Source organism: Vespa crabro, chromosome 14 (assembly GCF_910589235.1).
Source record: "Vespa crabro chromosome 14, iyVesCrab1.2, whole genome shotgun sequence".
Lineage (NCBI taxonomy): Eukaryota > Metazoa > Arthropoda > Insecta > Hymenoptera > Vespidae > Vespa > Vespa crabro.
The window spans coordinates 4531021-4558520 of record NC_060968.1 but is presented as its reverse complement, the minus strand read 5'-3'; the positions used below and the strand labels follow the sequence as shown (position 1 = coordinate 4558520).

At 27.6% G+C, this 27500-nt stretch overlaps 6 protein-coding genes across 12 annotated transcripts in view; 5 read left to right on the top strand and 1 right to left on the bottom strand.

The window, feature by feature from the left end:
- The window catches only part of LOC124429034 (longitudinals lacking protein, isoforms F/I/K/T-like), a 284869-nt gene extending 279394 nt beyond the window's left edge, over window positions 1-5475 (top strand). The window contains exon 7 of one of the 3 annotated variants that reach the window (XM_046973776.1): window positions 4910-5475. In XM_046973776.1, coding sequence (XP_046829732.1) covers window positions 4910-5460 — 551 coding nt within the window. In that variant the 3' untranslated portion in view covers window positions 5461-5475. Of the gene's footprint in view, window positions 1-689; window positions 1226-3178; window positions 4564-4909 lie in introns of those variants that run through there. The other 2 variants (XM_046973808.1, XM_046973786.1) reach the window with 2 other exon arrangements.
- Window positions 5476-6512: 1037 nt separating this feature from the next.
- LOC124429061 (protein glass-like) lies at window positions 6513-7515 on the top strand. Its single transcript, XM_046973857.1, has 2 exons — window positions 6513-6529; window positions 6685-7515. Exon 2 carries the CDS (start codon window positions 6753-6755, stop codon window positions 7128-7130), a length of 378 nt encoding a protein of 125 aa, XP_046829813.1. The 5' UTR covers window positions 6513-6529; window positions 6685-6752; the 3' UTR covers window positions 7131-7515.
- A 6496-nt stretch (window positions 7516-14011) lies between these two features.
- LOC124429080 (cytochrome c oxidase assembly protein COX11, mitochondrial) lies at window positions 14012-15294 on the top strand. Its single transcript, XM_046973884.1, has 3 exons — window positions 14012-14542; window positions 14676-14996; window positions 15075-15294. Exons 1-3 carry the CDS (start codon window positions 14336-14338, stop codon window positions 15234-15236), a joined length of 690 nt encoding a protein of 229 aa, XP_046829840.1. The 5' UTR covers window positions 14012-14335; the 3' UTR covers window positions 15237-15294.
- Window positions 15193-18791, bottom strand: LOC124429078 (tektin-3-like). Of its 4 annotated transcripts, none has more exons than XM_046973878.1 (9): window positions 18509-18791; window positions 17332-17477; window positions 17008-17250; window positions 16712-16944; window positions 16539-16648; window positions 16298-16446; window positions 15997-16219; window positions 15782-15936; window positions 15193-15690 (listed from the first exon to the last, which is right to left on the bottom strand). In XM_046973878.1, the coding sequence occupies exons 1-9, from the start codon at window positions 18551-18553 to the stop codon at window positions 15480-15482; spliced, it is 1515 nt and encodes a 504-aa protein (XP_046829834.1). In that variant the 5' UTR covers window positions 18554-18791; the 3' UTR covers window positions 15193-15479. The 4 variants fall into 4 exon arrangements, with proteins under 4 accessions (XP_046829834.1, XP_046829833.1, XP_046829835.1 ...); XM_046973877.1 differs by lacking the exon at window positions 18509-18791 and adding an exon at window positions 18144-18264; XM_046973879.1 differs by lacking the exon at window positions 18509-18791 and adding an exon at window positions 17746-17817.
- Window positions 17707-21222, top strand: LOC124429079 (cytosolic Fe-S cluster assembly factor NUBP1 homolog). Of its 2 annotated transcripts, none has more exons than XM_046973883.1 (6): window positions 17707-17831; window positions 18211-18452; window positions 18804-18905; window positions 18985-19341; window positions 19426-19612; window positions 21113-21222. In XM_046973883.1, exons 1-6 carry the CDS (start codon window positions 17786-17788, stop codon window positions 21115-21117), a joined length of 939 nt encoding a protein of 312 aa, XP_046829839.1. In that variant the 5' UTR covers window positions 17707-17785; the 3' UTR covers window positions 21118-21222. The 2 variants fall into 2 exon arrangements, with proteins under 2 accessions (XP_046829839.1, XP_046829838.1); XM_046973882.1 differs by lacking the exon at window positions 21113-21222 and adding an exon at window positions 19730-19873.
- LOC124429077 (lysosomal alpha-glucosidase-like) lies at window positions 21113-26711 on the top strand. Its single transcript, XM_046973876.1, has 18 exons — window positions 21113-21222; window positions 21794-22262; window positions 22346-22645; window positions 22732-22889; window positions 22962-23136; window positions 23216-23306; window positions 23400-23568; window positions 23662-23731; window positions 23805-23909; window positions 24016-24273; window positions 24397-24599; window positions 24671-24778; window positions 24877-25054; window positions 25253-25401; window positions 25492-25576; window positions 25753-26023; window positions 26189-26388; window positions 26586-26711. Exons 2-18 carry the CDS (start codon window positions 21816-21818, stop codon window positions 26649-26651), a joined length of 3033 nt encoding a protein of 1010 aa, XP_046829832.1. The 5' UTR covers window positions 21113-21222; window positions 21794-21815; the 3' UTR covers window positions 26652-26711.
- The last annotated feature ends 789 nt before the right edge of the window (window positions 26712-27500 follow it).

Here is a 27500-nt window from a genome sequence, read left to right as displayed (position 1 = left end):
ACCCCATCGCAACTTTTATCTCATTTGAAAGATAAAAATAAAAATTAAAAAAAAAAAAAAACGACACACACAGACAGACATATACATACATACACACACACACACACGTGCACATGCACATACACGTATACACATACTCGCAGTGTAATTTAAAGAAATGATCTAAATAAAAATCGTACGATGCAAACAAGTGGAAGATTTTTCAACGATATTAACAAACTATTTGTTATTATCGTTGATATTTATATTATTCATGTTAGATCGTATCATCGATCGATCATGTTATATATATATATATATATATATATATATATATATATATATATATATATATACATATGTGTGTATAAGATTGTTTAGCTGTGCCTATGAAAAGTGATAAAAGAAAGAAAGAGAGCGAGAGAGAGAGAGAGAGAGAGAGAGAGAGAGAAAGGGAGAGAAAAAGAGAGAAAGAGAGAGAGAGAGAGAGAGAAAGTTTGAGATAGAATGAACGTTTGAAACAAGGAATCCGCACGTGCATGGTTTCTCATCGTAATTGTTAATTATCTCAGAAACGTACATACATTGAATATTTTTAAATTCGACAAAAAAAGAAAAAAAAAGAAAAAAAAAAGAAAAAAAAAAAAGAAAGAAATTCAATAATCGTGTTCGCGTAGATCTTAACGCTAGTCATTGTGTTATTTTTTCAGGTGAGAATACTAAGGGCAATGTAACGGACGAGAATCATCATCACGATGAAGATTCGGAGATTTGTGAGGTACCATTTCACGGACAATTAACGATGAATTATCTATTGTGTGATTCGTCGATCCTGAATCCGGTAGAACCTAGCGTAGTACAGAGCAGAAACAGCAGTAGCAGTGGAAGCAGCAAACCTTGCCAACAATTCCGTTGCGATGGCTGTGGTAGAACGTATACTAGGGTCGACAGTTTAAAACGTCATCAACAAAAATGCGACGACCTATTGGCATCATTGCAAGATCGACAAGAGAATTTGGAAAGGTTACAACAACAAGAATATTCTTGCAATCAGTGCGGTAAGAGCTACAGAAGACTGGACACTTTGAGGAGACATCAACGACTTGTTTGCGCAGATAAGGACTCCGTTCATTCCGTCATCAACAAGACTGATAAAACTGGAAGCTCCTAAGACACCTCTCTTTCTCTCTCTCTCTCTGTCTCTCTCTCTCTCTCTCTCTCTCTCTCTCTCTCTCTCTCTCTCTGTCTCTGTCTCTCTCTCTCTCTCTCTCTCTCTTGTGTCTTCTCGCTTTCTCTCATCGTTTTAACATCGTTATTTTTCTTTTCTTTTCTTTTCTTTTTTGCTGCTCATCATCATCATCGACATCATCATCGTAGTCGTCATCGTCGTCTTCGTCGTCGTCGTCGTTGTCGTCGTCGTCGTCGTCGTCGTCTTCTTCACAATCGTTCCCATTTTTTATATTTTATTATTGTCCTTTACTGTTTACAATATCAGCACAAAATAGTTCGTGATTATCGAAAAGGAAGATCTTGTTTTTTTTCTTTTTTTTGTATGCCGAAATAGATAATTATATTTATCTATTATATACTTTTATTACGATTGATAAAGTCGAACGAGTCTTTGATAATTTCTTTTTTCCTTTTCTATTTTTTTTTTTCTTTTTCCATTTCTAATACATTCTTTTTTGATTTTCTTTTCTTTTCTTTTCGTAGGTCAAACGTTGAATTTCACCGAATATCATGTCAGATTAATTATTAATAATGTCCATGTATATGTAAATGTGTAATATACTCAAGTCCGAACGTGATATGCATGTATGTACGACAGAGTAAATTCATCGTCCTATCTGTTTCATGATTAATCCAGTGAGCTGTTGTCATGCATTTTATAATCAATGATAAAGATAAATCACAATGAACCATTGAAAGAAAGGACATCGTTAATTATTGTAACGAGTATATTAAGATTTTTATATATAAACGAGCGTGCACATGTGCGTGTGCGTTCATGCGTGTGCGCGCGCGTGTGTGTGTATATATGTGTGTGTGCGTGCGTATGTAGTATTCGTAAGAAAGATTTTTTTTTCATATGTGTGACTATTTCGAATGCTAATTCTATATATTCGGCGTTCGACGAGCGACTTATGAACTTTCAAAATATTTTTCTTTGATGCAATCCTTCATCACCCTCATCCTATTTTTTCTTAGATTGTGAAAATATATAAAAGGGAAAATAAAAAGTGAAAAAAGAGATTAAAAACAGACACACACATACACACACACACACACACACACATATATATATATACACATACACATACATAGAGTATCGACGTTGTTGTAGCGTGTGAATTTGAACCTCGACGTACTCTTTCGATGCGTATATGTATATCAATTTAAAAATCTGATCAATGTTTACCAACCTTTGGTGTGTTCATTTTTAGTTAAAAAAAAAGTCGTCAGATCTTTTTCCCCGCGCGACGAGGTTATCATTACTTGGACGTAATATTTTTCTTTCTGATAGATCTCGTCCTAAAGGGATCCATCATGATTGATATGATCAATTCGAGTAAACGATATTAATTTTTCTAAATAAAATTCTACTCAACGATAAATTATTCGAAGGTTTTATTTTCCAAAGGAATAGCCATATTTTTACATACATTTCGCGACGATCCCTCCCCTTCGATAATTGTTTCTTAATAGCAAACATATTCATAAGGGATGTGTTATATCGATTAGGGGAGTAAAAGAATAAAAAAAAAAAAAAAAAAAAGAGAGAAAAAAAAACATCACATTCCATTTTCTTGGCACTCCTACCTTTTTTATTTTTATGTGCATGTATGTATGTATATATATACATATATATATATATATATATATATATATATATATATATACACACATACACACACACACTTTACTTCTCAAGGAAATTGTTGGTTCGATCGAAGAGTATGATGAAAAGGACAAAAAAAAAAAACAAAATAAGAAAGAAAAATAGCATCGTTAAACGAAAAAAAAAAAAGAAGCAAACAAAAAAATAATAATAATAATAAAAAAAAAAAAAAAAAAAAAAAGAAAAAGAAAAAGAAATGAAACAAATAAATAAAGATGAACCTTCTTAGCCGTGAATGTTCCTAATCGAACACGTGTCCACGATGAACCTAACCATTGGCACTCTTAATTCTTCCCACAGATATTATGGAAGACACTAAGGATTACGATGCACTCTGGATGCTGGAGAAGAAAGCCCGTAGCATTGGTGAGGATCAGGAGTCATTCTTGGTACCGATGAGATCTAAGGTCCCTGAACAAGCTGGTCCGAGTTATCCGATAGCACAACTTTACGGTGGAGAGTCCTACATCGCTGTACTTCAAGCCCAATACGTTTGCACCGATTGCGGAAAGAAATATAAATGGCAGGATAGCTTGAAGAGACATCAGAGGGTAGATTGTGGGAATAAAGAGAAGAAATTTGCTTGTAATGTGTGCGATAGGAAATTTAAATATCGTTACGAGCTTAAAAATCACATTACAGCTCATCATAGAACGTGAACTCTTCTCTCTCTCTCTCTCTTTCTCTCTCTCTCTCTCTCTTTCTCTCTCTCTCTCTCTCTCTCTCTCTCTCTCTCTCTATTTCTTTCTTTCTCTATCTGTGTCTATCTCTCGATCTCTTTTGATTTTCTGTGAGATAACTCTTGTGATCTTGAACGTTGTGAATATTACATATTTTTCTTTTTTGAAACTTGATGTTTCATTGTTCATTTTAATTTCATTACTCGTTAGTCTCGTTTAATTACGTTCGAAGGACTTTATGATCGGAGAGACAAAGGTGCTTATTAGATAATAACACGATGAGATACTATATGATGATATTAGTATAATATAATTGTGGTCAACATGCGCAGAATCGTCAGCGAATCGAATTCAATCGATTTTCGAGTTTACGTGATCCTAGCGACTAAATAATTATTGCAAAGGTATATACGCTCTTGTATTACCTTGAATTATCTAATTGGATCGTCGAGGATTGATCCGATATAATAATGCGCATGTAGCCTAAGAACTATAGTGCGATCGAGATAACTTTTGATAACACGATTTCACATTTGTCACGTCTATTATTTTATTATTGTCAACTTACAAATATGTTTCATCGGTGCACAATTATTCACGAATTAAATTGGATTTAATTAAAATAAAAAGAAAAAGAAAAAAAAAAAAAGAACAAAAGCAAAAACAAAAAAGAAATAAAAAAAAAAAAACGTAACTGTGATTCTCATTGATTTCTCGACAATGATGATGATGATGGTGATGATGATGATGATGATGATGATGATGATGATGACGACGAAGACGACGACGACGATGAAAAGAGGAGTAAAGCGTGCGAAAAAAATTGTCTCGTCTATTCAAAATCAGTTGTATCGTTCACTAATTAAATGCAAGCGCTAAAAAATGCCAACACGACCATTAGAAATAAATAAATAATAACAGCGATACACGAATTTCGGTAGGTACAATTTGTACAGAACACGAATCGAGATAAATATAGTTAAAAAGAAATGATATAAAAACAAAGTTCGTAATTTCATTTGAATCCCATTCATTAATATTAATTAAGTGTTTGAAAAGAATCCAAATAATATCCAAGATCAATCGTTAATAGTAATTAGTTATTATTATTATTAACGTACTTATTAACTTTATTCTCCCTCGTCCTTGGGACTCCCTCTACGTCACTATTCCAAATAATCTATTTTTTCCCCGTTTCCTTTCAAGAACAGTTTCGTAGGTGAATCAAAAAAAAAAAAAAAAAGAAAAAAAAAAGAAAAAAAGAAAAAAAAATAAAAGGACCTAGGTACATTCCTCGAGCTCGTAATAAACAGAACAGTAGCTAAAACTTAATCATTTTTTTAAATTTCAGAAACCTCTTCGTCGAGCCAGTCATCGGCCATGAATACCATTAAGGAATGCCTATCCTCAGGATCTTTAAAACGTACCTTGTTACCAAAATGTCGTTTGTTCGTCTGTAACAGATGTTCAAAGGCTTACAAATGGCGTAGTAGTTTGATGCGTCACCAAATGATAGAATGCGGCAACAAAGAGAAGAAATTCCGTTGTTCTATGTGCCCTAACAAGTATTATCATGATTATCAATTGGAGAAGCATACTCTGACAGTTCACAAGTTATCTAAGAAAAAAAAAGCCCGAGAACGTTACGACTACGTTTGCGATTTATGTGGGAACGATTATAAATGGGCTAGCAGCTTGTTACGTCACCGAAAGGAAGAATGCGGTAACAAAAGGAAAAAATTCAATTGTCATTTATGTTCGATGAAGTTTAGTTTTCGAAACAGATTGAAACAACATTATCAAGATTATCATGGATTATCTAAAGACGAGATGAAGAAGAGGATTGTGGCGATTAATTCGTCGTCAACAAGTAAAACGATATTTAAACACACACACAGTTGAAAATAATTGAAAGGCTAATTTCCTCATATATTCTTTTTTTCATCTTATCTTCCCACTCTTCTGTCCAGAAGATAAGATGTATATTATTTCGCATCAACGATCGAATTCAACTCGCGAAAATGATTTTCCTATTAAACATTACGTTTCCATTTATTATTTTCCTCGTTTGTTTTCTTTCTTTTTCATTTTTCCTTTTTCTTTTTTATTTCTGTCTTTTTCTTTTTTTTTTCTTTTTTCTTTTTTCTTATCTTCCTTTTTTCCTTTCTTTCTCATTCCCTTCTCTCTTAATTTATACATTTGAATGCTCATTACGAATTTTCTTATTAATAATATATAATAATTTATAATAATATATAATGAAAATAATATAAACGTATATAATTCTTATACATTAATTTTATATATTATGGATATATTATATAATATAATAAATAAACGATTTTTTTTTTTTTTTTAGGAAAAGACAATCTAAGTAACTCGACGAAAAATCTTATCCTTTCTCTTCCCCCGTTAAAACCTCACTTTCATCCTCCATCTCACGAAAAAAACAAAAAATAAAAAAACAAAAAAAAACCAAACAAAAAAAAAAAACCAAACAAGCCAGAGAAAATCTCTCGAGGATCAATCTTTTATACCCGTGATATATCATACCGCTTCTATTGGTGAATGGTTTATACGTGTACTACTATATAATTGTGCTGTGTGTTGCGTCCGTGCTTCAATGTTATTATACTGTTGTTGCCGATTAAAGAGAAAAAAATATAACAAAATAAAAAATAAATAACAAAATAAAAAAAACACAGAGAGAGAGAGAGAGAGAGAGAGAGAGAGAGAGAGAGACAGAGAAAGGAGAAATATCGTTAAAAAAAAAAAAAAAGCAGAGAGAAAGAAACAATAAACGCGTTTTTAAATAAAACAACAAAAATAAAAAGAAAAGTCAAAATAATGTATGTATATATATATATATATATATATATATATATATATATATATATATTCATATATATATATATATATATATTAAAAAAAAAAAAAGAAAAAGAACAAAGAAACAGAAAAAATAATTTAGGTGAGCTTCGACGAGAGAAAGATCGGAAAGATTGATAATGATGATAAGTGTGCGTGTGTGTGCGTGTGTGTGTGTGCGTGCGTGTGTGAGAGAGAGAAAAAGAGAGAGAAACAGATAGAGAATAAAATGACTGACAAATCTTCTGTCTTTTTTAGAACGGAAGTATTCGCCGAGTGCGGCCATCGATTGGTATTATCAATACCAAACCTTATACCTACGTCTGATGGCCGAGAATCAAATGGCCGAAAGTGTTAGCTGTACTGGAAACGCCTTACCTGATAAGGAACAACAAACTACGAGTAGAAAACATCCGAAGGATTGCTCTAACAATTTGGAAAAAGTTGTACAAGAGTCATCCGTTAACCTGGATAATAATACTAATCTTCAAGGAAATTGCGGAAATGTTAATGTACGCAGTGGTGACTCAAGTGGTTACTCATGTTTACGTTGCGGAAACGCATATACAAGGCCACACTCATTGAACCGTCATATTAGATTCGAATGTGGTGTCGAGCCACAATTCGAATGTCCAATTTGTCACAAAAAGTCGAAACACAAGCACAATCTTTTGTTACACATGCGAACCCATCAGAAACCATGAGTACGAGTTACGATTCGTGCTTGATTCTTCTTTTTTCGATCTTTCTTTTCTCTTTTTCTTTTCTCTTCTTCTTTTTTTTTTTTCATTTCTTTTTGTCATCTTTTTTTGATCATCATTTATATATATATATATATATATATATATATATATATATATCGAAAAATTGTTTTTCTTTCTTTATGATACATCATTATAATATGTCAAACAGTCGAATAGGATTTGTCTCATGGAATCCTTGAAAATGAACTTGAAAATTATTCCTTATCAGTTAACAAGGTCTTCCAAAGAGTTAGACATGTAAGTTTCTTTGTTATCCCTTCTATTCTTCGTTATAATTATACATTGCAAGATAATATTTTTATTATATAGGATAGTTACTCTGCGAAAGAAGAAATTGTATTATTCCATTTTCTTTTCTTTATTATTATTTTTTTTTTTTTTTTTTTTTTTTTTTTTTTTTTTTTTTTTTTTTTTTTTTTTTTAATTAGATATAATCATTATTATCTTTATATATATATATATTTATATATATATAAATATATGTATATATATTTATATATATATATATATTTATATATATATATATATTTATATATATAAATATATGTATATATATTTATATATATTTTTTTTCTCGGATGCTCGATCCTTTAAAGCATTTGTAGAAACATTATAAAAATTTTTATTACTATTATTATGATTATTATTATTATTATTATTATAATTATTATTATTATTGTTATTTTTATTATTATTATTACTATTACTATTAATATTACCGGAAAACTATTCGTATTAATTCGTTATGAAAAAATTTCTTATTTTCTCCATCAATCAGTATCCTCAAATGATAAGCTTACGATCTCGAATATACGTAACGTTACCGAAAATAGACTGATTTACTGCCATTTAAAAAAAAAAAAAAAAAGAAAAAAAAAAGAAGAAAAAAAACTGCATTATCAGTACGAAAATTCTACAATTCTTTTCTTTTTGTCCGTATTTTTTCTTATTTTATTTTTTTCTCTTATTCTTTTTTCTTTTAAATAATACATAAATATTATATACTATATAAATCATCTGTATCCCTAAAGAGAGTATCCAAATTTGGTACATACCATATACTAATGATATATATGTCACATATATTATTCTGACACGCTTAAAAGTATATATATGTATATATATAAATATATATATATATACATATATATATATATATGCAAAATTTTGATTTTTGTTAATATATTATCAGGCGGAGAAAATGCTTAAATAAATATAAATAATTTAATTAATTATAAGTGCCAGTCGCGCTACTTAAAGACTAAGACATATAAGCTGTGATTCAATAAGGTGCCACGTATGAGTTGTGAACAAAGAAAAAAAGATAAATAGATAAATAAATAAATAAATAAATAATAAATAATAAGAAAATAAAAAGGAGATGATATGTTTAAAAAAAAAAAAAAAAAAAAATAATAATAATAATAAAAATAAAAAAAAAAGAAAGAAAGAAAAACTAAAGAGAGAGATAAGAATTTATCAAATTTACTACGTGTATAATATTGTATAATAAGAGTTTAAATGCGGCAGTGCCAATACAATGTAACAAATAGTCTGATAAATAGACTGCGGAATATCAGAAGAAAAATTTTATGTGTAAAATATATAGGAAATAATGTAACATATGTAAGTCTTTATTTTGTCTTTTATGTAAAATAAGCAAAACGTATTGCAATATAAAAAATAATGTATAATAATTGCATATATGTATGTATATCCGCAGTCTACTGATAAATAATGCATATACATATATATATATATATATATATATATGTGTGTGTGTGTGTGTGTGTGTATGTATGTATATATATGTATTATGTATAAGATATGTATTAGATATGTACGTATGAAAAAATGATTAATATTTTTTTTTCTCCTATGTACGTTATATATGTGTATATAACAAAAGCAAAGAGAGGATAAAGGGTATAATAATATAATATTCGTATATATATACATATTATATCGTATACATATGTATATATATATATATATATATATATATGTATGTATGTATGTATGTATGTATGTATGTATGTATGTATGTATGTATGTATGTATGTATGTATGTATGTATGTATGTATGTGTATATGCGATGTAGAAAAGGTTAACACAGTGGAAATAAACGTATATAATTTTGTAGTCTATAAGAATTTCATAATCTTCGATTAAAAAGTAAAGAGAATAATTTTCTTATTGAGACACTCGAAAAAGGAAAAAAACGAAAACAAAAGCAAAAAAAAAAAAGAAAAACAGGTACGTTTAAAGGAACAATTTAATACACATTCATCGGCAAACAACATATACACACAGTGAAGGCAGTAAGTAATTATTTCTTTTCTATTCTTTTTTTAACATCTCATTTGTCATTTTTAAAAATTTTTCTTTATACGTATATGTATTTTAACATCTATTCTTCTTATTTTATTCTTCTTTTAATCTTTTTATTTGTTTTTTTCTTCTTTTTCATCTATTTATAATATTATCTTCCGCGTATATTATTCCTATGTTTCGAAAAAGAAAAGGATACGCGTGAAACGCTCGTTCTTTTTTTCTTTTTTTTCTTTGTTATTTATTTATTTATTTATTTATTTATTTATTTATTTATTTATTTATTTATTCAAGCAAACAATTTCATATTACTACGACGTCAGAAAATTTATTTCAATGATCATTATCGCTTTTTCTTTTTTCCTCTGTCAAATCAAACTCAAGAGAATGTTTACGAGAGATGGTTACGTAAATAAGTAAATAAGTGAATAAGTAAATAAATAAATGAAAAAGCAAGAAAGAAGGTTAGCCCGTATTGCATGCGTATAAAGGAAAAAAAAAAAAAAAAAATATATATATATTAGGACGTACAAAAAGTGATTGAACGCGTTAATACTTTAATACGAAGTAAAGGAAGAAATGAGAAAGAAATGAAAAGAATGAAAACAAACAAACAAACAAATAAAAATATAAAAAGAAATAAAAATAGAAATAGAAATAAAATATAGGACAATGAAAATGTCAAGAAAAAAAAAAAAAAAAAAAAAAAAACAAAGTTCATTCGCAAAATGGCAGCATGGCTGGATCAGTGTATCATCCCGATTGAAATTTCCTCCTCCTGTCGTTCGACGAAAAAAAAAAAAAGCTTTGCCTAATTCGCGCTCAAAATTATTATTATTGTGGGTGAAAGTCCATCGCCCTCTCAGCATTATCCCCACCACCTCGATTCCTCGCTCACATCTCTTTTCTAAAGAGAAAATATAACAGAAGAAAAAAAACGAATATATATATATATATATGTATTATATATATATATATATTTTTTTTTTTAAAAAGTCTACCTTCGAGAAGTCGAAATTTTTATTCTTAACGAACGTTTTCGTACGACAATGTGTTACAGTTTGGAAGAAATTGAAGGATATCGAGGATGGGCCACCATTTCTCTGTCCAAAATGTGGCCGGAGTTATTCGCACAAGTGCAACCTGACGCGTCATTTACGACTTGAATGCGGCGTTGGTCCGAGATTTCAATGCTCCAGCTGCATGAAACGTTTCAAGCATCGACATCACCTGCGAGATCATCAGAGGATCCATCTATACGCCAATTGCAGTTTCGAGGCGCTAAACTGAGGTGCGCTTCTTCCTTTCTTTCGTTATTTATTTCTCTTTTCATTTATATATTTATTTAATTTAATTTAATTCAATTTAATCTAATTTAATTAATTAATTTATTTATTTAGCTGCATATATGGGACGTGTACTTGTACGTATGTATATATATATATATATATATATTATTTGTTTTTATATTTATTTATTTATTTATTTATTTATTTATTTATTTATTTATTTATTTATTTATTTATTTAGTTATATATTCGTACGAACGAATCATGTGCAATATTCGCCGTAGAGATTTTTATTTTGTCGTATCTTAAATTAAATAATTATCTAATTAATTAATTAATCGATATCTATGAAAGATCTTTAGATATTATTTAATTAAGTTTGACTGTGATCAAAGTCTTCAAGAGAAAAGAAAAAAAAAAAAAATAACGTAGCGCGTACTTAAAGTATTATAGTTAACTGATTTACCATCGAACAAGTTTCTCTCTTTTTCTTTTTTTTTTTCTTTCTTAATTTTCTTACTCTTTTCTTTTTGATTAACACCCAACGTTACGCAAGAGGAAGAGAGAGAATAATGAAAAGAAGAAGAAGAAGAAGAAAAAGAAAATCAATGAAAGGCTCGTTAGATTAATTAGAATTGTTTAATACAATTCGCAGCTTTGTCTTTTTTCTTTTTTATTTTTTTTCACTTTGCGTTTCACTTTAAGTATGAAATATTTATATTAAAAAAAAAAAAAAAAAGAAAAAGAAGAAAAAAGAAAAGAAAAGGTCGCGAATTTTTCAAAATTTTTTTTCAATGTTCATGATAATAACGTGTATAACCGTCGAGTTTGCGTGCCAAAAAGGAAGAAAAAAAAAATATATATATATATTAATGATAAATTAGATAACAAAAAATATGATACGCTCGATTTAAATCTATGCCCAAAATTATTTTGTTATTTTAGAGCTGCCGAAAGAATAGAAAAAGAAATTCTTAGGAAGCAAAAATAGTAAAAAGAAAAAAAAAATAACGTTCGATTGCAGAAGGAGAAAGAAAGAAAAATAAATAAATATGAATAAACAATGATACTTGGCTGGAATATTATTTTTATATTATTTAACCCTAATAGAAATTTAAACTCGTCCAACTTTTTTAACAATAAACAAAATGATAAATTCATTTTTCATTGTACCTTCAATGGCATGATAAAAAAAAAAGACATTAAATAATAATAATCGAATCGTTTAAAGATCGGACGTATCATATAAATATTATAGTTACTTATATAATATATATCTACAATTATATATACATAGGTGTGTATATATATATATAAAAACAAGTGATATCTGCAAAAAAAAAACATAAAATATATATATATATATATATTAATTGTTTAAAAATAGGAAAGAGGAGATAAACTCGACGTATATAGGTATAATACTTGGCAAAGTGCCTGGTATCTATATAATATAGTACTATATATATATATATATATATATACTTCAAACAAGTGGCCATAATTGAATCCGTCTAAACTTTTCTAAGCCGGTGCTCGATTATAAATACATATAATAGAAGAGACAAAACGAAATAAAAGAAATAATAAAAAGTAAACTATATCTATGTGCTACGTGGGAGCTGTTCGGTGCTTCCATCTGATAAAAAGAAAGAAAGAAAGAAAAAAAAATTAATAAATAAATAAATAAATAATCATCAGGTAAACACAAAGAGAAATAGTGTATAGGCAATTGCTAATAAATAATAAATATAAATTGTTACAAGAGTACCTCTCACTCGTGCCAAAGAAGATGCGCCGTTTGCACGGTCTATTGTATTTTTTAAATAAACGTGGGTATATGAAATATCTGTATTATATTGGTCAAAAATAGTCGACAAATATACTGACATAAATCATTTTTATGACATAGGACCAATTCGAAATGTTTCTTCCATCGTTCTAAACAAACTGCAAATAATTCCATCGGACTCTGATATTACACACCACCATTAGTACCAAACATTCACCCGCTCTCCCCTTCCTCTTTCTCTCTTTCTCTCTCTCTAGAGAATTTCAAAAAATATGCAAAAAGAAAAGAATAAGTACACCGTGCGAACGGAATTCAAGTTCATAAGGTTTCGAGTACATACTATAATTTTTCTATAGAACAAATGAAAGAATGATATAAATAAGAAAATAGAGTGTATTTCTTTTCCTTCTTTTTTTTTTCCATTTTCCGAACTACGATTTTTCTGTTTTTCTGAAAGGAAAAAAGAAATGAAGCAAAATAATAATAAATAAAATAGATAAACAAAATAGACAGAGAAATAGATAGTCAGGAAATTTCGAATTTCCTTTTTGTTTGAAAAAAAAAGAAAAAAAAGGGAAAAAAATGACATATATTGTACGTAATTCAATAACATCCGGATGATGACAAACGCCTACAACGACGGCAACGATGATGACGATGATGACGACGATTATCATGATGATCGTAATGCTAATGATGATGATGAATATGGCCAATTTAGATGTTACAACTACGCGTGTCCATTTGTTTTTCTCATTAAGCGGACAACTCGTAAAAGCATAAATTAAATCTTGTAAGAATAAACATTTATTCTATTGCGATGTAATAGGAATCGTTATTATAAAAAGCAAACTGCGTATTTGTTATATTCCTTTTTTGGATAAAGGAAAGCGCATTATATTTTCATTTAGGCCATGTATATTAATAAAAGAGGAAAAAGAAAAGAAAATTTAAAAAAAAAATTGAATAAATAAATAAATTTACTTTTATGAAAAACAAGTCTTCTCTCTTCTCATTCCATTCCAATGTTAATACAGTTGGTATCAATAGATCCCTGTTTTATAGATCGGCCATTTTTGGCTGCCGCCATCGTCACCGCTGTCGGCTATCTTCGGCCATAGTCGTTGTCGGCCATCTTCGATCGTCAATCCTATTCTTGCAAACGCATAAGAAAAAAATCCTATTAAACTCTTATACGATTATTGTAGTTGCGACAATACTTCCATTTCTTTTTTTTTTTAATGACAAAGTCATTCAATAATCTTTAAAAATTCAACCATGAGTTTTAGAATACATTCACGATATTATAATACAAGAGTTTAATCTCCTCTATTTGTTCCTTTTTTTTTCTTTTTTTAATTCTTTTTCCAAGGAAATGTTCTTATTTTGTATTGATCTTTTACTTTATAAAGTAAAAATGAAAAAGGACACACACACGCAAAGTAAAAAAAAACTACTTTTCGTATTTCCCACCTTTTTTCAAAGCGTATAACAAGCCAGTTCAATTTGACCAATCAGATAACAGAGTTAAAGGCTTATGGCCTAGTATAGACGTTCGACATGTGGATTAATATTAGAAGAAATTTATTCGATAATATTTATTAGAATTTCTTTTATCGATATTATAAAGAATTGATATCAGTTTAATTTGATTTGTATTATCGATTAAAATGCGTTTTGATAGTTGACAAGAAATATTTTTCTTTGTGATTTTAAGGTTAAGATAGACATAATGTTGTTAATACATTGTCAACGTTTAATAAGTAGATATGGTATCAGAAATATATCTACTAATGTATCAAAAAATTTAATGAAAGAATACCATAATCCTGAACAGAAACGAAGATTACGATCAACGGCACTTTATGTGACTGGTTTGGGTATACTTGTAGCTGGGCTTAGTTATGCAGCAGTACCATTATACAGAATATTTTGTCAGGTATATTTTATATACTATCATAATTATATTTTATATAATCTTAAAATATTATATTCTTTTTATTGTGTATATATTCTTTTATATAATATATTTAAATGAATTCTATCTGAATTATTATATATTTTTTAATTAGGCATATAGTTTTGGAGGAACTGTGGTTGGTCACGATAATAGCAAAATAGAATCAATGAAACCTATTAAAGAAAGAAAAATAAAAATAAAGTTCAGTGCTGATGTAGGCGCATCAATGGCATGGAATTTTAAACCTTTACAACGTGAAATAACTGTAGTCCCTGGAGAGACCGCATTGGCATTTTATACAGCTAAAAATCCAACAGATAAACCTGTTATAGGCATATCTACGTATAATGTACTTCCATTTGAGGTAGGACAGTACTTCAATAAAATTCAATGCTTTTGCTTTGAAGAGCAATTATTGAATCCCCACGAACAGGTAACTTTTTGAAACTCATATCTAAAGCTAACAATGTACTTAATGTAGAAAAATTAATGAGAACTATGTTTATTTTAGGTCGATATGCCAGTATTCTTTTATATAGATCCAGAGTTCAATGAAGATCCTAAAATGGAGTTTATCGACGATATAACACTGTCGTATACATTTTTTGAATCAAAAGAAGGCCTCAATCTTCCTTTGCCGAGTTATATTAAAAAATACGTAGCTTCGCAATGAAACACAAGTTTGTCCTTTCATAATGTACAAAAGAAATATAGTGGATTTTTTAATTGAATCATTTAAATTTCAATTTTAATCTAGATTTCTCTAGGTGTATGTTTATTTCAATAAAGTCTAATATATAATCTGATATATATATATATATATATATATATATATATATATATATACATATATATATATATATAAATAATTATATGTGTGTGCTTAAAGCTTTAAATATGTATATATTACTACTAATTAAAATCTAAATAATGCATTAACTGGATATGCACGTCTTAGGCCGCAAACCTTTTCTCTATCAATATATATTGCATCTATTTTAAGAGCTAGATCATGTTCCAATGCAGTCCTTGTTCTTAACAATCTTTGATGTTGATCCTCAAGTTCTTTCAAAGCTTTATGCATACGTTTTACTTGATGATCTATTTCATCAATTTCTTTTTGAAGGCTATAGAAATAAATGCAAGATATTATAGTCAAGTGAATATAAAATTTGTATTAGGAAAAAAAAGAAAATAGAAAAGAAATAGAGAGAATACCTTGAGTGAACATTATCGCGACATAATTCCAAATCTGGACGATGCATTCTGGCCTCTAATCTCGTATGTGCAACTTTAATGGCATGACTTTTATCAGCAATAGCTTTACGCATTAATTCCATATTTTTTTCAACATCAAATATTTCCTGTTGTACCTATAATATATTAATATGTTAATATCAAAAAATTATATAACAGATCATATAAAATCATACTTTTTGTAAATGTTGTTGCAGTTTATTTTTAGCTTCAAGTAATTCAGAAGATCTATGCGTCAAAGCACTGTTTGTAGTACTCCATGAATCCCACATTTCTTGAGCCACTTTATTTATAAGAGCTTCTGCACTTGTTCGCAATTGATTAGACATATTTCTTTCGTGTTGTGATTTTTGTATTATGCGATTTGCTGCCTCTGCCCAACATTCTTGTTCTGAGAGACTAATGTAAAAAAGTTTAATAAGATTAATATGAAGTTACTTTTTATTTATTAATTATTACAAAACTAGATTTATTTACCAAGGATCATATTTTTCAATTCCAGTGTAATATTGTAGTCCATGGCTATAATTATTCAATTGATGACACATCATATCTATACCTAATGCACTTTCTTTGTTTTTCAAATCTAATTCTAATTGATTTTGTGAGGCTCTACAATTTCGCAACTGCAAGAATACAAGAATGAAATATATATATATATATATATATATATATATATATACTATTTTACAAATTGTATTAAAAATTAACTATATACCTGATCTTTACATTTATCTAGGCATACATCTAAATTTCTTTGACAATTTTTTAAGTTTTCTATCTCTTTCAGCAAACATTTTTCTGATTCATCATGAACAAGTTCTGTCCCTGTGTCACATAAATTTTATCTCATATACATTACATTATATATTACATAATCATCTTATATACCTTTTCTTGCTTCTCTATGATAAAGACATTCTTCTGCAATATGTAATGGTCCATCAATATCTCTTATTGCTTTATCTAAAACAGAACGACAATCCTGAAGTCTTTCTATTTCTTGTAGTAATCTTTCCAATTCTGAAACAATTTCATTTCGCCAAAAGGATACATCATTTATTCTTTCACCCAATCTTCTTCCAGTATCTAATTGCCCATATTGTATTTTCTCTTCTGCATTCCTATGAATACATCAATAATTAAGATTATTATAAATATAATTAAAATCAATTTTTAACACATACCTAACTATTCTTAAAGCATCCTTTCTCAATCTTTCTGATAAGTGTCTATTAGAATCTGCTTCATTATAATATTTAATTTGTTTTTGGAACCATTCATTTGGTGTATATCTTGTATAAAGAGCTGCTTTAGATGTATGCACAGAATCTCTATGACATCCTGTTACTAAATCAGGAAACTTTAATGGCTTGTGCATAGTACCACTAGTTGCATCCAATGGATAATTTGATATACATTTTCTAGTCCTAAAAGAGCAACACTTATTATGATTTATATCAATAAAGAAATTTTGTTAGTATATAGATAAAAGTAAATAATAAACGTACAATGGTATAACTTCAATATTTTCAAATCCTGTATTAGGTCTCCAAGGTAATAGATGATGTGTACGACTGTAATCGCTTACATGAATAGGAATTTTTGATTCCATGTATGGCATAGATGTACCAACAATACTCCATGGCTGTAATTGCTATATATAGAAAAAAAAAGAATTTATTATTTTTAATAAATAATATTTAGAATCTCAAGGAAAGCTATCCATCATATATTTGTCAAAGAAATTTATATAAATAAATAATCGTTTAACAAACACACTTTTTACACAATTTTACACTTCCTGATATAAGAATAAAATATTAAGGAATGTCTTTTGAAATCTATTGATTTATGTGATATATTAAAAAAAAAAAAAAAAAAAAAGAAAAAAGTAAAGAATTTTAATAAATTTATATTATAACCTCTCATTTTGATTAGCGCGCGTATAATAGTTCAGTATTTATGATATTTCTCAAGATGGCAGACGTACCAAGTACAGCACCAGAACGTAAGATAGATTTATCAGTTATTATAATTTTATATTTTACATTAATTATTGTAATTTTAATTGTCATATCTATTATTTCCGTATCGTATTATAATACAAGCTCGATTAATAATATATTGTCATTGATCATAAAAATAAATTAAAGGTTAGAATTTTTTCTGAAATTTGTTTTTTCTTTTTTTTTCTTTTTTTCCTTTTTAATAATTTCTATCAATGACGCAAAAATAATTCATATAAAAACTATTACAAATATAAAAAGGTGTATTGCTATTGTGCAATTTTGTTTTTTCTTTTCTTTTCTTTTTTAATTACTTTCATATCGAAATTCCTTAAAAAGAATTTTCGCTTATGAGACAGAAAATTATCAGAATATTTGCAGATTGTCCTGGTACACAAAGTGATCATGCCGGTAAAGCATCCGCTTGTGCGGGATGTCCAAATCAAGTATTATGTGCGTCAGGTGCAACGAAACAACCAGATCCTGACATAAAATTGATTAAAGAAAAATTGTCTAATGTCAAACACAAAATCCTGATTTTATCCGGCAAAGGTGGAGTTGGTAAAAGTACAATGACTTCATTGATATCTAGAGTCCTGGCAGATAATAATCCTGATAAGAATGTAAGAATTATTCATATTTCAAATTAAATCAAATAATTTTGTTATATCATACATACCCTTTTTCCTATCCCAAGTACATCCATGTGATTCTCTATGTACATACTGTCATAGTGAACACTATTGTGCCTTCCTCCTTTTAAGAAGAATACCAAAAACTTAACTATATCTATAGATGTATAGGTATCTATGTCGTATCAACTTGTACCAGCCTCTTATTGATTATCAGAGTTCTTATATATAACATTAGTTTACATACATTAGTCATGCTTTCTAGTTACATGCATAATGATATTTAAATGTCTACATAAATTAATTTTCAAATACTCTTTTTTTCTATAATATGGGTTTTAGATTGCTGTATTGGATATTGATATCTGTGGTCCATCACAACCAAGGATCTTAGGAGCAATTGGAGAACAAATACATCAAAGTGGTTCTGGCTGGTCTCCTGTGGTAATCTAATAAATAAATTTTATACATGGATGTTAATTAATAAATATTCTAGATGACTAATTTTAATGAATATTTTCAGTATATCGAGGATAATTTATCGTTGATGTCAATTGGATTTTTACTTGATAGTCCAAGCAGTGCTGTAATATGGAGAGGGCCTAAAAAGAATGGTATGATACGACAATTTTTGTCAGAAGTCGATTGGGGTAATTTGGATTATCTTATTTTGGATACACCACCTGGTACCTCGGATGAACATTTGTCGGTAACAACATATTTAAAAGGTGCGGGTATAACTGGTGCCATAGTTATCACTACACCTCAACAGGTTGCTTTGTTGGATGTCAGAAAAGAAATAGATTTTTGTAACAAAGTAAACATTCCGATATTAGGTGTAGTTGAAAATATGAGCTTGTTCGTATGTCCTAAATGTAAGGTAAGTTTTTTAATTTTATTTCAACAAATCCAAATAGTCTTTCAAAAGGAATATCGGTTTAATCAAAAATTATCATTTTCTTAGAATTCTGCAGAAATTTTTCCGGCACTGACAGGTGGTGGCCGTGCTATGGCCGCTGATTTAAATATTGATTTCTTAGGATCATTACCATTGGATCCATTGATTGCAAGATGTTGCGACGAGGGAAAGAACTTTTTAACCGACATTCCAGAATCACCGACAATCTTAGTTTTACGGGAAATCGTTAAAAGTAAAGTTATTTTATAACGATTAATTAATCTCATTCACATATTGTAACATTAGTATAATTTATTTATTATTATTTCTTTTTTTTTTTTTTTTTTTTCTTTCTTTCTGTCTTTTTCAGAAATCGTACGTAAATGCGAAAATGAAAAGGAAAATAATGCAATTGAAAAAACCTAAGAGATTTTTATGCTGATATAAAATAACAAATTTATATTGTATTTAAAGTATATGTTCATAAAAATTAAATATTTTATTTCTCCAATTACATTGATATATTCATTCGTATAATTCTATTTTAAGAATTATGAGTCTTGCATTCTTACACAATAATCAATGAAACTAATAAAACAGTTATCTGCATATATGTGATATTGCTGCATTCTCATATTACTGAACACATATGCATCTTGTAATGTAACTTCATATTTAGCTTATAGATAATATTTATATGTGTGTTCTCTTGATAATGAAACATTGTATTTATCATAAAAGGCAAAAGAGATTGTTTGTCTCTTAACTAATGCAATTCTGCATTAATTTTATACATACATATACATATATTCTGTTTTGTTTACGTATTCAAATTTTATTATTATAATCGATTTAACACATTGACTGCACAACTAACATGATAAATCGTAATTTGCATTATTGCTTAAGATATACCAACTACGAGTTATCATTAGTAGTTTAATATTATTAGTTTAATTAATCTTTTTTCTTTTTTTTTAACATTACACTCAAAAAAAAATATAAATGTAATAAGTTCAACTCTATATCAGATTTATTATTATAATTTAGACGTATATCTCTGATTTAGCTGTAACAAAAGCAACGTATCTGTGCACGAATTAAACTCTTAGTTGGCTTTTCTACGAAGAACTTTATGTTACATAAGCCAACTATGAGATAATAATTAACAAAATCTTTGTTTTTTTCTCTCTCTCTCTCTCTCTCTCTCTCTCAAGAAAATACATTCTAATATGCTTTTCAATGATTACTATGTTATTACAATTAAAATTTTTAATAATATAATATGATCAAATTAACTTTTTACAATGGAATTCTGAAAAATATTGTGACAGTCAACGTGTTAATGATTTATTACTAACGACAAATGAATAATACGAAGCGTGCGAAAATAATCAAGATTACGATCCGATGACAACGTAGTTTCAAAAAAAAGAAAAAAATATTAAAGGTTAAACATACATAGAAAATGTCAAACTTTTATCAATGTTTATCAAACAAGCGACAAATAACAATCGAGGACACTTGCGGTCTATCAAATTTAAATTAAATATTACTTTTCTACGTAATATTTTGAAATTGTTTCAATTTAAAGGAAATTATTTTTATGCTATGCAAATTATATACATTGGATTTTTCCTTGAATATATATATATATATATATGTATGTATATGTATATACATATGAAAGGATGAGACATAATGATACTAAATATACACGCTATAAGATAAGTTGCAATCTTTCATTTGGCAGAGTGAACGACGCATTCTAGTGCTAACGACTCAATAAAGAAGAATCGAGACAATTTCTTTCTGAAGCTAAAGTGAAAAATTACAAAAGACTTATTCTAATCGAGAAAGTCGGTAAGATATTTGAAAGATATATTTGATACAATCTATTTTAATAACAAACGTCATTGTATTTTGCTTCTTTTGTTTTCCTCTTTTTCTTTATTTTTATTTTTATTTTTTTTTTTTTTATTTTTTGAAAATACCAAAAGTGAGATTATTGAATTTAGTTCGTTGTGCTAAACGTTTAATTATAATTATATAGATATTAATTCGAACATAATTTTGAGGTTATATATATATATATATATATATATATATATATATATATATGGTAAATATTCTTGTCGAATTAGAAATAAATGTGTAACTTTGTTTGATAGTACTTATTCAGCCAGAATTTGTAAAAAAAACAATAAGGAGAATTTCTTTTAGCTTTTTTATGCGTGATAATAATTTATTCATTTATGAATCTCATTTTCAGATTTAAAATTATCTCTTGAATAATTCTTTTTTTTTTTTCTATATATTTATAAATGTTATTATTATTATTATTATTATTACTATTATTACTATTATTATTATAATCATGTTATTATATTAATCAAATAATTAAATGATATCAATTTTGTGTTTCTTATTGCAGCTGTATAAATTGTTGCTCTAAAATGATTATAAAGGGTAACAATGAATTTAAGAAGAGTACATCTGAACCAGTTAAACAAGATGATAAATCAAATGAATCTTCTAAACTAGTTAAAGTGGAAATATTAAAGGCAAATGATAAAGAATTGAAAATTGTAAATGGAATTGTAGATCCAAGAAAAAATTCCCACATCAAATTTGCTATGTCTTATGTCGCTATAACGCTTCTTGCAATTTTTTTAACTATTGTTATAATAATTGCTGTACTGCATTCGCCTTATTCTATATTTAGTACCGAGGAATCAAGGATTTATATGAATGATATTGTTAATGATTTTGAAAATTGGAGATATAAAATGATTAAAGATTCGGATGATATTATCGAAGAAAGAGAATACGTCTATGTTTCTATTATTATGCAAGACAATGAAACATTAACAATTAATAATGAACCGGAGGATCAGTTGCAAGTAATTAATCCAATTTTTATTTAAATAAACAAACATAAATGATTATTGATTTTAATTATAAAATTTATACATTTGCATTTTAGTGTAAAAAAGTTCCTATATCATTACGATTCGATTGTCTTCCGGAATTTGGAGGTACTGAATCAAATTGCACAAAACGAGGTTGTTGTTGGAATCCAGTAAAATATGATAGTGAATTTTTAAATGTTCCTTATTGTTATTATCCTTATAATTGGAGTGTTTATAAATATGAAAACTATAGTCAGCAAGACAACAGTTTCTCTGGATTTCTTACTTTAAAAGAAAAATCTGCTTATAAAAAAGATATACCCCTTGTAAAAATGGAGACAACAATAATTGACAGTTCAATAATACGCGTTAAGGTATAAATGAATACTGTCTTAATAATGTAATTATATTTTTTTTAATTTAATCAATCAATATATATATTCAACCAATATTATTGTAGATTTATGATCCTGCAAATCAAAGATATGAGCCTCCATGGCCAATAAAATCTGATTTTCAATCTTCATATTATCTCTCTTCAAAACCACAATACAGATTTATCACAGATGATGAAAAAATTGGATTTAGAATTGACAGAGTTGCAGACAATACGACATTGTAAATTTAAATCCTTTTTTTAGTATTTAAATAACATTTAACATTACCATAATACTGTATTTCTATCTGCAGGTTTGACTCCATTGGTATTGGTGGCTTTATATTTGCTGATCAATTCTTACAGATAAGTGCCATATTACCTTCACAAAACATTTATGGTATTGGAGAACATAGAACGCATTTAAAAGTAAAAAATGATTGGAAACGCTATACTATGTTTAACATGGATCAACCACCAATAGAAAATGTAAGTTTGTTTATATTCGATATTTTAATCATGATTAATTTAAAACGAAAAAATCAAAATAAACTATTTTTTAATATAGGCGAATTTATATGGTTCTCATCCATTTTACCTCATGATTGAAGAATCAGGAAATTGTCATGGAGTATTATTTCTAAATAGCAATCCAATGGGTATATATAGATAAATCCTTTTCATTCATTTTTTTTTTTTCTTCTTTCGTATTAAATTTTATATTTATCCCTTGTACAATTTAATCTTTACAGAAACGATATTACAACCAACTCCTAGTATAACTTTTAGAAGTATCGGTGGTATTTTTGACATGTACTTTTTCTTGGGACCAACTCCTCAAGATGTGGCAAGAGAATATTCTCAAATTGTTGGTAAACCTTTTCTACCACCGTATTGGTCATTAGGTTTTCACTTATGCCGGTATATTTTTTCTTTATTTCTAATATCTACATGAAATATCGTGATTTGAGTATTTATTTTCTTTGTATATGTATCTTTTTCTTATTTTTCCAGATTTGGATATGGAAGCTTGGAAAAAACTAAAGAAGTATGGAACAGAACCATACAAGCTGGAATTCCATTTGTAATATATTCATAATATCATAATTTATTTATAAAAATAAAAATGTGAATTAATATAAATTTATTATTTTTAGGATACACAATGGAACGATTTAGATTACATGGATAAAAATAATGATTTCACATATAATAACAAAACGTTTAAAGATTTACCAAGATTCGTTGAGCAGTTACATAATGTATATGAACTTTATAATAATTTCATTTGTAACTATAAGTCTATCTTATATATTATAATAATAATAATAATAATAAAAGTGTGATATATTATTTCTTACATTATAGTTAGGAATGCATTACATTCCATTGATCGATGCCGGTATTGGTGTGTCAGAAAAAAGTGGATCTTATCGTGCATATGATGAAGGTGTAAAGGAGGAAATATTCGTAAAGGATGCGGTATCCAATCAACCATTTGAAGGAAAAGTTTGGAATAAAGGATCAACGGTGTGGCCTGATTTCACCAATCCAAAAACAAAAGATTATTACTTGAATATGATGCAAGATTTGCATAATAATTTCCAGTACGATGGTGCATGGATTGTATGTATTATTTAATATTATTATTTTAAAATAATTTATTGTGTGTTTCGCCGAATAATCTATTATTTAAATGTATGTAATTTTTTTCTTCTTCTTTTTTTTTTTTTTTTTTCCTTTTACAAGGATATGAATGAACCGTCCAACTTTTACAATGGCAATAAAAATGGTTGCATTTACAACGAATTGGATTATCCAGAATATACTCCAATGCTTATAGGAAAAAATTTAGCTGTAAAAACATTATGCATGAATGCAAAACATTATTTAGGACCACATTATAATCTTCATAATACTTATGGCATTAGTCATGCAATAGCTACAAACTAGTATGTATTTTCAATTTTTATAACGTTAATTAAATCCTAACTATTATAAATAATCGAGAAAATATTTTTAGTGCTCTTACTAATATCAGGAAGAAAAGGCCATTCATAATATCACGTTCTACATGGGTTGGACATGGGATGTATGCTGGTCATTGGTCCGGTGACGATTTTTCAACATGGTAAAAAAAAGGACTAATATTTAGAAAAAAAAAAAAAAAAAAAAAAAAAAAAAAATTTGTGCTTTGTATTTTGCAATTTTGTCCATTTTATTCATTAGGTATGATTTACGAATGAGCATTCCTGAAATACTTCACTTCAATCTTTTTCAAATACCGATGGTAGGCGCTGACATTTGTGGTTTTAATGGAAATACAACTGCAGCATTGTGCAATCGGTGGATGCAACTTGGTGCATTTTATCCTTTTGCGAGGAATCACAACTCTGATAGTACAATAGTGAGTACATACGTATTCTATCATAAAACAGTCATTAAAGTTATATATATATATATATATGTATTTTTTTTTATTAATTAATTATATCTATAATATTTTATATATTATTATTACCTATTTTTTATATCATTTTTAATTTTATTTTATGTACATATATATATATATATATATATATATATATTTTAATATATTTTTTAGGAGCAAGATCCAGTTGCTTTAGGTGATCTAGTTGTGAAATCATCAAAAAGAGCATTTACCATACGTTACTGGCTCTTGCCATATTTGTACACATTATTTTTCCGAGCACATAGATATGGAGAGACTGTTGCTCGTCCATTATTTTTTGAGTATGCACATACATACTTATATAGTTTATATATACATAAATTATATTTATATTAGAGCAAATCTTTAAATTGATTAAAATTTTTTGTTAGATTTATTAATGACAAAGCAACATATGAAATTGATTCACAATTTATGTGGGGAGGATGTCTGATGATAAATCCAGTTTTAGAAGAGGTAAAGCAAAATTTCTCGAGTATATTTTTATACGTAATTTTAATTTTGTCATAAGTATTTATTAATACGTTGTTGATTCGTCAGAATTATACTCTTACATGCATGCAACTTGTACAATTATTAAAGGTACAAAATTGTCTGAGAGATGTCAATATATATTGTTTGTTTTGATATAGGGTAAAACATACGTGACCGCTTATATACCACATGGATTGTGGTACGATTTATATACAAAAAAATCATTCTTCTCGATCGGTCAGAAAATTACGTTTAATGCTCCATTGGATACCATACCTTTGTTGATTCGTGGTGGTTCAATATTGCCAGCACAGAAACCTGGTGCCACGACTACGGAGAGTAGGAAGAATAGTTTTGAATTATTAGTAGCCTTGGATCAATATAATTTCGCTCAAGGAGAATTGTATTGGGACGATGGAGATAGTTTAGGTATGTTGAAAAGATTTTAAACAAAAAAGAAAAAGAAAAAAAAAAGAAAGAAAGAAAAAGAAATTAAGAAATTAATTTCCCTTATTTTTGTCTTTTCTTTTTTTTTTTTTTTTATTTCCTTAATTTTTTTTTTTGTACTTTTATCCTCTTTCATAAATTTTTTAGATTCCCTTGAGAAAAAGGAATACATTCGGCTGGCTTTCGTGGCCTACAAACAAACTTTATCTTCTGCATTTATAGAAAAGGGTACATTCAAAGAAAAAATGATTCTCAATAGAATTCAAATTTTGGGAGTGAGGAATTCAATCTCTCAGGTCTTATTAAATAACAATGATATTCCATTTAAATACGATTCATCGAAATGGGTAAGTTTTTTCAACGAGTAAAACTTCTCTTTTTAATTATATACGTATATATATTACTCACTATTATTTATTTATTATAATATATAATACTATACTATTTATGTTAATTTATAAGTATACTATAATTAGTATAGTTTTTTTTTTCGCCCCCCTTTTAATCTTTCAATCGTTATAATTAATCTTTGATCCTCGTTCAGTCTTTCAGTATTACTGGATTATTATGGGACATGAAAGAATCTTTTAATCTTACTTGGAAATATTGAGACAATAAGAAAGATATTATTCACAAAGGTCCTAAGAAATAGTTATATATTTATCGTATGTAAGTCTGATTATTTTTTTTAATATTTTACGATAATAATAACTATTATATATCGTTAAAATTAATCATTATTTACGTATATACGTTATATCGTAATATTAAAAGGAAAAAAAAAGAAATGAAGAACACAGAAGAAGAAGAAGAAACGAAGAAAAGATCTGTCAATTTATATATGAAAAATATTTTTTTTAATAGACAATAAGTATTGAAAAATTTATATAAATATATATATATATATATATATATATATATACACACATATATGTATATATATATTTTTTTTTTGTATAATCAAGATTATAATATTTTCAATAAAAGATATTGAACAAAATATTTGAAATATATTAAATTTTTACATTTAGAAATTTTTTTTGTATTTAATAAAAAATTTCTAAACTTTTTATTCAATACAAAACGATAAACTGCACGTATACAATAATATGGGAAGGGTGGAAAGAAAACAAATCGAACAAGAACACCATAGAAACAAACAAAAAGAAAGAAACAAAAATAGATGCATTTAAAGATGAAACATTTTTATTCAAATAATTTCCTTCCTCTCTTATTACATTATGTACGTTATATTGTATATATAAACGACTTAACATGTATGGCACCAACAAAGAAGAAAAAAGTAATATATATATATATAATATATGATAAACAATCTATACCCTAATAATAATTCTCAGAAAGAAGAAACATAAAACATTTCAATATATCATTTTTCAACTTTCCTTCGACGCATACATCGCTTATCACGCGGAAGTTAATAATAATTATAATAATA

Bases quoted from the DNA above. Each gene is read 5' to 3' on its own strand.
- LOC124429061 (XM_046973857.1), top strand. From the start codon at position 6,753: ATGGCCGAGAATCAAATGGCCGAAAGTGTTAGCTGTACTGGAAACGCC.
- LOC124429080 (XM_046973884.1), top strand. From the start codon at position 14,336: ATGTTGTTAATACATTGTCAACGTTTAATAAGTAGATATGGTATCAGA. The intron at 14,543-14,675 runs GTATATTTTATA...TTTTTTAATTAG, and splicing joins TATACAGAATATTTTGTCAG to GCATATAGTTTTGGAGGAAC. The intron at 14,997-15,074 runs GTAACTTTTTGA...TGTTTATTTTAG, and splicing joins TATTGAATCCCCACGAACAG to GTCGATATGCCAGTATTCTT.
- LOC124429078 (XM_046973877.1), bottom strand. From the start codon at position 18,236: ATGATCACTTTGTGTACCAGGACAATCTGCAAATATTCTGATAATTTT. The intron at 15,937-15,996 runs GTATGATTTTAT...AATATATTATAG, and splicing joins TGCAACAACATTTACAAAAA to GTACAACAGGAAATATTTGA. The intron at 15,691-15,781 runs GTATTCTCTCTA...TTATTTCTATAG, and splicing joins CGCGATAATGTTCACTCAAG to CCTTCAAAAAGAAATTGATG.
- LOC124429079 (XM_046973882.1), top strand. From the start codon at position 17,786: ATGATATTTCTCAAGATGGCAGACGTACCAAGTACAGCACCAGAAC. The intron at 19,342-19,425 runs GTAAGTTTTTTA...TCATTTTCTTAG, and splicing joins TCGTATGTCCTAAATGTAAG to AATTCTGCAGAAATTTTTCC. The intron at 19,613-19,729 runs GTAAAGTTATTT...TGTCTTTTTCAG, and splicing joins TTTACGGGAAATCGTTAAAA to AAATCGTACGTAAATGCGAA.
- LOC124429077 (XM_046973876.1), top strand. From the start codon at position 21,816: ATGATTATAAAGGGTAACAATGAATTTAAGAAGAGTACATCTGAACCA. The intron at 25,402-25,491 runs GTATGCACATAC...ATTTTTTGTTAG, and splicing joins GCTCGTCCATTATTTTTTGA to ATTTATTAATGACAAAGCAA. The intron at 26,389-26,585 runs GTAAGTTTTTTC...ATCCTCGTTCAG, and splicing joins AATACGATTCATCGAAATGG to TCTTTCAGTATTACTGGATT.